The following is an 8,766-nucleotide window of genomic DNA, read 5'->3' on the forward strand; positions in this document are numbered from 1 at the left end:
TAACATTATATAAATATTTATTTGTATAAAGAATCGATAATTTCATCAAAAGGACGGATCGGTTCATAAAATTGATTACAAACTTTATAAAATGGCACTTCGAAAATTTCCCGTTTTATAAAAATCAATTGATGAAATACTGGAAGGCACGTCGAAAAAATGTGGTATAAAATACAGTATGATAAAAAATTTAAAACCTAATCTACATAAATATACAAAATAAAAACCATATTTTAAGTACTTAAAATATTGCGAGAGGAAATTTTATCACATTGAGAAACAAGCACCAGATTTTATAACTGTGTTGTGATGACCGATTTTCGAATAATAGTTGTTTCAGTCGTGTTAACTTTCGAAACAGGTGAAGACACGACCTCCTGAGACACCAACCACGGTGATAATTTGCTCAAAGGTGGTGTAACTGTCGTTGGTGTTTTCACATTATTATCCTCATCGATGCTCTAAAATTTCACGATTAGAATAACAATAAAAAAAACACAAAATCAAGCCAAAAACATGCAAAAGCGCCATCTACTAACCTTAATCGACTCATCCACTTCGGACTTCTCCTCATCTTTCTCCTCCTCGCTCCTGAAGGGATTGTTAGTAAGGAAGGGATTAAGACCTTGGAAGGGATTCGTCTCCGCCGTCAAATACGTCGCGAAGGGATTCGAATTATTCGTAGAAGCACTCGACTCGCTATCACTAATTTGCGAATCAGTGCTCAATAAACTCAACGGTTGTTTTTCGTGATTGTTCAACATGACTTTTTCGAGTTTACCGCTGTCATTATGACCGAAAAATGTTACAGTGACTGGGGTCGCGCATCGTTTTTTATCGTCGTTGTTTAGGATGGGGTTGGGGGGACCTGTTACCGATAATGTTAATTTATCGCCTCCCTATTACACGAAAATCCAGCATTAGAAGCAGACGACAAACACATGAAGCGAGAAAACTAAACAAAATTTTACTCACCACTGAGACGAAAGTTGCAGCATTCAAGGAATTTAAATTCGCCTCATCGTTGGCCACCGCCGCCACAAACATCTGATTCGTCAGTTTTGTCCCCTCCTCCAGTTTTGCTACAAAGCGAAATATTACTTTATTAGTTTTTCATTGCCAACGCGAGTACCGATTTTATTTAAACAATTATCTGGTGTATAATGGGTTGCATAACTAAAAATAACAATCAATTGTTTCTAGTTGAATTTTAGTGCTACAAAGACCTAAAAAACATGACAAGACTTTACCGACTAAAATAATTAAGTTATTAACGAATTAAGGTTATTTTTTTAATTTAAATGCCTAGCTAACTTCAAGTCGTTCGGCCATCTTCGCGTTAGTTCGGTTTTTCTTTTGACATTTGAAAGTGAGTGAAACTTCTGAAAAACTGGTAAAAAGTGGTGATAAAACGTGAAAAGTGCCTTTTTAGTGTTCCATTAGTGGAAAACAGGCGATAATTAAATGTAAGTAAATAAATAATTAAGTTTTCTCTCGAAACAATTGAATCTCGAGTGACGCCAAGCAGATTCAAAGTTGTCAAGTTTTTATAACGAAAAATGCATTTTTCTTGACTTTCCACTAAATCACATGTTAATAAACGACAAAGAAATTCAAATCTGAATAAGAATTTTATAATTTTAGTGAAAATTTTACGATTTCAAATTTTGGCATTCGTTTACCTTCGGCCGTCGCCGCCTTTTCTCGACCTCGACAAAAGTCGGCGCCAAATATAAAAACTCCCCCACTTACATACCTAGACTTTGTACTCTTATCATTGATAACAAACAACTTTGGCCTCCGCAAAGCCCCGATTTTAACCATTAGATTATTGTTGTGCTGGTTTTTTTTCAAATTTGTAATAAAAATGGCAAAATTTAAAATAGCGAATTTTAAATTTTGTGCCTTCTATGTGAATGACCCTGTATATTAGATTACCTTTCAGTACGTTGCACTTAAGTTGTCCTGGAGGTAAAGGTTTTGCTATATTCTTCGGTTCATCATCCTTCACATCTTTGTTATTAATTTCATTTCGGGTCTCATCTTTTTGCGTTTCTTTCGCTAAACTTTTCAGGAGAAAATCAAGCTGGATGTCATTATTTGGACTTGTTGGGGTTGAATTTCGTTTCAAGGTACCGTTTTTGCTTCCAGTTGACAAAACAGGACTAAAAATTGTCATTTTTTTTGGACAAAATCACAATAATAGAAAATCACCTGTAAGAATTGCAACCTATGGACCCCTTCCCGAAGGAATTTTGTCCCACTGACCCCTTCCCTAGCGATTCAACACCCCCATTCGACCTCACACTACATCTACTCGAACTCGGTTCGTTGTTTTCGGCTTTATTTTCATTTTCATTGGCCTGTTCCATCTTCTGTTTCTCTCTTAAAACATGACTCTGTCTGCGTCCATACCTCTGACTCGGCCTCCGCTCCAATTGGACGCTTCGTCTCGGTTTGTTATGATGTGTGCTCTGGTATTCGGTCCTTCCCGAATAGCGAAACCTCGAACCCATTCTGAAGAAATTCTGTCGTGCTGAAGGCCCCTTAACAGGCGCTCGAAGTCGGAAAAAAGCATGATGTTCAACAGCACATTTCCATAAATGTTTGCACGCTTTTTCATTATGCAAACGAAACACAAAAGTGTGTTCTTGTTCTCGTCCTTGATCGTCATCTTCGACGACCACAAGTGTTAATTTCTTCTTTTTGAAATTGAGTTTTCCGATTTTTGGCCAGAAAAAAAGACCGATTTTTTGACTACCTTCGAAAACTAAAATTCCAGTTGGTGTTAAACCAAGACGATATTCCATTCCATCTTTGCCTAAAACGGTGTGCATGTCAACACCGTACATTTCAAGCCATTTTGCTTTGTTTAAATAACTTAGTTCGGCTTGAGCTGGTGTTAAACCACGCAGTTTTTTAAATTCTTCCAATATTTCGATTTCCATTTCTTCGGTTTGGTTAGGGACGAAATGGAACTCGGAAACGGTGGCTGCGGTGTGCTGAGACTCATCGTAGTCCCCCAGTTCGGCTACAAAAAACATGAAAACATCACCCAAAATCACAAACAAAAAAATCAAAATCTATGTTAAGATCAACAAAATAAAAAAAACAGGAGAATTATTTCTCAATCAAAAGAAAGAAAAAAACACCAGAAATACAATGCGATCAAAAAGCTTTTCTATTTTCAAGTAACTAGATGTCAAAAAAAAAATTATTTAAAATATTGATCTAAAACCCCTCAAAATATCCTAGAATGAGATGTTGTTGTCCAGATAAACACGGTTTCTTGTCATAATTTACTATAAAAATTATTTTGACATTTCTCTTTTGTCATTTAAGTTTCCACGCTTACTTGATTAATTTAACCAGGTATTCCAAATATTCTCTTAAAATAAAATTGAAGTCTTACATTAAATTTTACAGAAAATTGTGAAACCTTCAACTGTTAATAAACTGAAGTAAAATAAATGTATTAAAATATCTATAATCTTACTCAACTTACACTACTTTCTACATTTATTAAATAAATGAGGACAAAAACCTTAAAACATTACTATCCTAACATAATTTACATTTCAAATAATAGATTTTATGACCTCGATCGTTTGAACTTTAGATTCGAACCTTCAATCTCGCTCTAAATACAGAAATAGTAGCAAAAAACTTTGTTGTAATGTGCATTTAGGGGTCGCACAAATGGTTTTTGTTCAATTTTTGGTTAATTAAATTAAAGCAAAAAGCCAGTATTAAAAATGTTCAGTATTTCTTAGTTTTTTGGGAACTGTACCATTTTTGTTAAAAACAATTTTCTTTGCCAACAAAGGAACCCATTTTATTTAAATTTTTTACCTCGAGTATAATTGGTTGCATGACTTTAAAAATAACAATTAATTGAATTTTAATGCCACAAATACGTAAAAAACATGCCAATACTTTACCAACTAAAATAATAAAGTTATTAAAAAAATAAAATTTTCAATTTCTAGCTAACTTCAAGTCGTTCGGCTATCTTCGAATGAATTCGGATTTTTTTTGACATTTAAAAGTGAGTGGAAAAGTGATGATAAAACGTGAAAATAGACTTTTGAATGTTACATTAGTGGAAAACAGGCGATAATTAAAAGTAAGTAAATAAAAAATTAAGTTTTTTCTCGAAACAATTGAACGCCAAGCAGATTCGAAGTTCCCAACTTTTGTGACAAAAAACCGTTTTTTTCGTCACTGTCAACTGAATCAAATGTGAATAATTGAGAGAGATTAAATTTGAAAATGAGAATTTTTAATTTTAGCAAAAATTTTACGGTTTCAAAAGTTTTCTTATTCGGTCGTCGCCGCCTTCGACTTTCGCCAAAGGCCGATTTGAATTTCGGCGCCAACGATAAAAACTTGTACGCTTATCATTCAATTATCAATAAAAAACGATTTTTACTCACACTGTAGAGCTAAAGCCGCCAATTCAACGTCAGTCTGATGCGGGCACTCTAATTTCCCCTCTAATATATCTTGTTTGAGTTGCAAAAAAAATTGGTACCGTGTTAACTCCTCTCTTAAGTTATTGGGTTCAGATGAGTAAAACTTGACTTTTAATCTCAAAGTGTACGGAGGGCCGACTAAAAATAAAACATGTTTGTTTTGTTGAATAAAAAAGTGAAAACTGTACTTTTAATTTGTTTTTTTATGGATTTTGTGGGATCGAGCCAATGTTTAACATGATTTGCATCGGTGTATTGCAGCCCGAAGTAGTCCTTTTCAATCAAGTCCAGGGAGTAGAAGACCTGCTCGTAAAGATCCCTGGCTTCGGCCTTTTTCTGAAATAAATCAGTCAGTCAGATGGGAAATTGGAAAGTTTAGATCTAATCAACACTTCCCAGCATTGTCTCAATTTAGGGCACGAGAAGAGGACATTGTTTTTGACACGCAGTGTATCGCAACGCCCACGCTCATATCTTATCAAATTGATAAATCTACTTACTGATAATTCCACAGATAAATCGGTGCCATCAAGAAGAATAACACGACACAAAATCAAGTTCTTGTTTATTAATTTTGTCGGTTTTATTTCGCTGGTTCCGTTTGTGCGGGTGTTTGTACGATTTTTGCGGCCGCTAAGAAACCGGAACATTTCTCACTGAATTTATACTCTCAGGCACTTGAAACTTGGCTTTTTAACAACATTTGCTCAATTTAATCGCTTTTAAATAAATTATTCGAGACTTTAACTGTTTCACACACACACACCAAACGGCCGCCATGCTACCACCAACTTGACAAAATAACAGAAACCAACTTTATCAACAAGTGGGAGAAAGAGTGGGGCGAAATACAACAACACTGAAACACTAAGAGTGAGACAAAGACGGAGAGTTTTCAAAGTAAACAAAAATAGACGAATGGTTTTTATTTACTTTATTCTGATTTTTATTGATTCATTTACAAATAAAAATAAAAAATTAACTTAATTGAATCACTCAAAATAATCCGAGATTTGTGTTCGACACAGCTCCAAAATGACTAAACAGAAAACCAACTTTATCAACAGGTGGTAGAACGAGAGAGAGTAATAAAGAACACCAAATGTAAGACGAAGACGAGAAGTACCATAAGATGAACAAAAATAGATAGATGACTCAAAGTTTAATTTTTATTTTATTTATCATAAATATAGTCGTTTTCATAGTAATGTGCATCGAAGTAGCCGTTGAAAATGAGCATTTTAAGGTGGCAACCATGCGAAAATTCAAACAATCCCAACTTCAATCTTCCCTAAAAAGTATTTTCTCAAATAAATGTCTACCCCAGTCTTTGAGGTAGTAAAAATAATTTAAATTGACAAGGTATCTAATTAATATAGGGTGGAAAACATAAAGATTTTTGTCATTATTGATGTGATTAAATTTGTTCTGAATGACATTAATGACACTTTTTGTGTGAATCGGCCTCTAATTTAAAGAAGCATTTAGACTTCTACAACCTACTTGATGCACATTAATATGAAAAAGAGTATAAATTACTTGATTTGCAACATAGCCCAGTCAAATTAGACAAAAATAGGGCGATCCGTGGAAAAAAAATCCTAGAGAGTTGGATTTTTTTTAAACGCTTTCTTTATTCTTGAGTAGACATATTTCAAAAGTCCCTGAAGGTGGGGGGCGAGCTCGAGGAGGGGGAGGGGGCTAAAAGTGTCTTTTTTTGTTTTTTTGCTTATATCTCGGAAACTATTACTCCTAGCGGTTTTTGCCTGCTTATCAAAGTTAAAGCTTACAAAATTTCCGACAAAAATGGTCCTTTGCATTTTTGTTGTAGGACTAACTGTAAGCGAGTTATAGGGCTGACAAAAACATCATTTAAAATAATGTGATTTATCCGCATTTAAAATAGAATTAATCTTGTGTCGTCTCAGTGTACTTCTGCACTCTCAAAATTCGAAATTTCAAGTTTCTAATTTTGTTTTTAAGCGTTTAAACTCTATTTTATTTCATTAAAATTTCTAAAAAAAATTTCACTCTCTAAAAGGATCGTATTTTCTAAATTTAATATTTTTATATCCTTTTAATGTGTACATCGTTTTATTCCCTTAAAAACTAATTTTCGAAAAATCTGATTTTAGTGCCTCTTTACACCTCTAAAGAAGTTGATGTTTATGTCTTTGTTTCAACATTTACACCCCATTTAACCTCCTTAGAAATTGATACTCTCTTTCTTTCAAAATTTTTATTTATATCTCCGTTTAAATGTTTACACCCGAGTCACCTTTCAGGCAGACCAGCTTAGTTGAGGAACGCTCTACACATATAAATACTTACCATAAACTAATGAAATGTGTTTCAAAGGATTTTTAATGCAGAAATAGACTTCTACAGAAAATTCTGCATAAATTACATAAACGATGAGTTTGCATTTATAGACCCTCGTGAAGTATTGAACCCAGTAAATTCAATTTAGTGACAGTTTTTTTTTTAAATTACAAGACTAATTCTGTTTTAAATGCAGATAAAGCCAATTATTCTTTTTGCCCTATAACTCGCTTACGGTTAGTCCTACAACAAAAATGCAAAGGACCATTTTTGTAGGAAATTTTGTAAGCTTCAATTTTGATAAGAAGATAAAAATCTATAGGAGTGAAAATTTCCGAGATATAAGCAAAAAACCAAAGAAAGACACCTTTAACCCCTCCCCCTCCTCGAGCTCACCCACCACTTTTATCTCTGTTACTTTTGTTATACCAGGTGAATAAAAAGTATGGAACCAAACGATTTTTGCTTAAACTATTTATTTTTTGAAAAAACTAATTGATGAGTGATAAACTACTATAAAAATGTGGTGATTTAAAAAGAATAACATTTTTCGAAATTTCCTTTTGTTTTTGAGTTATACAAAAAAAAATATTTTTTTAAATGGCAACCCACTATAAAATCATTTTTCTCATAAAAGCTATACTATAAGGATTACAACTATCTGCTTTATATTTAATTTTTTCACATAAATTGCAATTTTGACAAAAAAAAATCACATAACTCAAAAACAAAACAAAATTTCGTTATATTATTTATATAACTTTAATTTATATTAATTATTATTTTCTGGAGGCAAATGATTAAAAATAAAACCGCTTGGTTCCATACTTTATATTCACCCTGTATGTCTACCCAAGTGTAAAGAAAGCGTTTAAAAAAAATCTCTAAAATTTTTTTAATTCTAAGTTTCAACTGTTTACCAACATAACAAAGAGTGAGGGCAATACACTACACTAGATGTTAGACAAAGACGGGGAGTGTTTATTGAGTGAACAAAAATAGATGGCTCAATGTTTATTTAATTTTTATTAATTATAATTTGTATGTATCACTTTCTTGAACAAATAAATTCGATCTAGACCTTGTATTTATGGTACAAAAACCATTGAAGTCCGAACATGAAGTTCATGGGACTGTTGACATAACCTTGTCTTGCATATTCCAAAACTTTCTCTACAGGCATTTCAATCACATCAATAATCTCATCATCGACTCCACCCCCTGTTGTCACCCTCATATCGTCCGTAACTTCACAGTAATACATTGTAGTCCTCGCCCCTGTGGTCTCAGTCAAGTTTTTAAAAGTACCAATTTTCTCCAATTTTTCTAAAGGAACATCGTAACCACACTCTTCGAGTATTTCCTCTCGTGCGATTTGTTCCGTTGAGGCAGTTTTGTCTTCTAAACCCGCACAAAACTCCAAAGTAATACCCAAACTGGCTGGGTACTTCGCTGTATCGATCATACCGACACGGGCCCCCTTTGGAATGCGACTCAAGTAGACTGAAGGCCTAAATTGGCGCACTAAAACGAGCACATTTTGCGTCCTGTTGTAAACAATGATGATAACCCCGTTGCGTTCCGCGAAAATGCCACGTTCCAGGGTTTTGCCGTTCTGGGTGTAGCGCATGGTGCAAGGGGTTGTGTAGATTGTGGGGATGTAGTCCGTCACGTAAACGTCCTTTATGTTTTCCATTTTTCACAGAAATAAACAATTCCTTTTTTGTTTTCTTAGGTTATGTCACCCAATTTTGAATTCTGCGTTTCCCAAAATTGGGGCCTTATCTCAGATATTAAAATTATAAGATTTGTTATCGACTTATCACATCTACGAAATTTGTTTCACTTGAATAAAAATTTGTTTCCCCACTTGGGCATGATAAACGGGTTTTGAATCAAAAATTGGTGGGCAAGTACTTGTTTATTTTAGCTCATAATCATAGTAAAATAACTACTACAAACCTAATAA

The 8,766-nt window shown here is 33.8% G+C and overlaps 2 protein-coding genes across 3 annotated transcripts; both read right to left on the reverse strand.

The window, feature by feature from the left end:
- On the reverse strand, window positions 1-5,261 carry LOC123008625 (band 4.1-like protein 5). Of its 2 annotated transcripts, XM_044404539.1 has the most exons (8): window positions 4,976-5,261; window positions 4,664-4,811; window positions 4,437-4,613; window positions 2,215-3,031; window positions 1,939-2,165; window positions 976-1,082; window positions 540-899; window positions 1-461 (listed from the first exon to the last, which is right to left on the reverse strand). In XM_044404539.1, the coding sequence occupies exons 1-8, from the start codon at window positions 5,123-5,125 to the stop codon at window positions 294-296; spliced, it is 2,154 nt and encodes a 717-aa protein (XP_044260474.1). In that variant the 5' UTR covers window positions 5,126-5,261; the 3' UTR covers window positions 1-293. The 2 variants fall into 2 exon arrangements, with proteins under 2 accessions (XP_044260474.1, XP_044260475.1); XM_044404540.1 differs by lacking the exon at window positions 540-899.
- A 2,543-nt stretch (window positions 5,262-7,804) lies between these two features.
- LOC123009435 (uridine diphosphate glucose pyrophosphatase NUDT14-like) lies at window positions 7,805-8,562 on the reverse strand. Its single transcript, XM_044405748.1, has one exon. The coding sequence runs from the start codon at window positions 8,491-8,493 to the stop codon at window positions 7,873-7,875; it is 621 nt and encodes a 206-aa protein (XP_044261683.1). The 5' UTR covers window positions 8,494-8,562; the 3' UTR covers window positions 7,805-7,872.
- Between the last annotated feature and the right edge of the window lie 204 nt (window positions 8,563-8,766).

Source organism: Tribolium madens, unplaced genomic scaffold (genome assembly GCF_015345945.1).
Source record: "Tribolium madens isolate multiple individuals breed KSU strain unplaced genomic scaffold, Tmad_KSU_1.1 Scaffold_71;HRSCAF=194;Tcas5.2_LG6, whole genome shotgun sequence".
NCBI classification, from domain to species: Eukaryota; Metazoa; Arthropoda; class Insecta; order Coleoptera; family Tenebrionidae; genus Tribolium; species Tribolium madens.

Coding starts and splice junctions, on each gene's coding strand:
- LOC123008625 (XM_044404539.1), bottom strand. CDS start 5,125: ATGTTCCGGTTTCTTAGCGGCCGCAAAAATCGTACAAACACCCGCACA. Junction 3,032..4,436: donor GGCGGCTTTAGCTCTACAGT/GTGAGTAAAAAT, acceptor TGTTTTTTGTAG/CCGAACTGGGGGACTACGAT. Junction 900..975: donor CTGCAACTTTCGTCTCAGTG/GTGAGTAAAATT, acceptor TTCGTGTAATAG/GGAGGCGATAAATTAACATT.
- LOC123009435 (XM_044405748.1), bottom strand. CDS start 8,493: ATGGAAAACATAAAGGACGTTTACGTGACGGACTACATCCCCACAATC.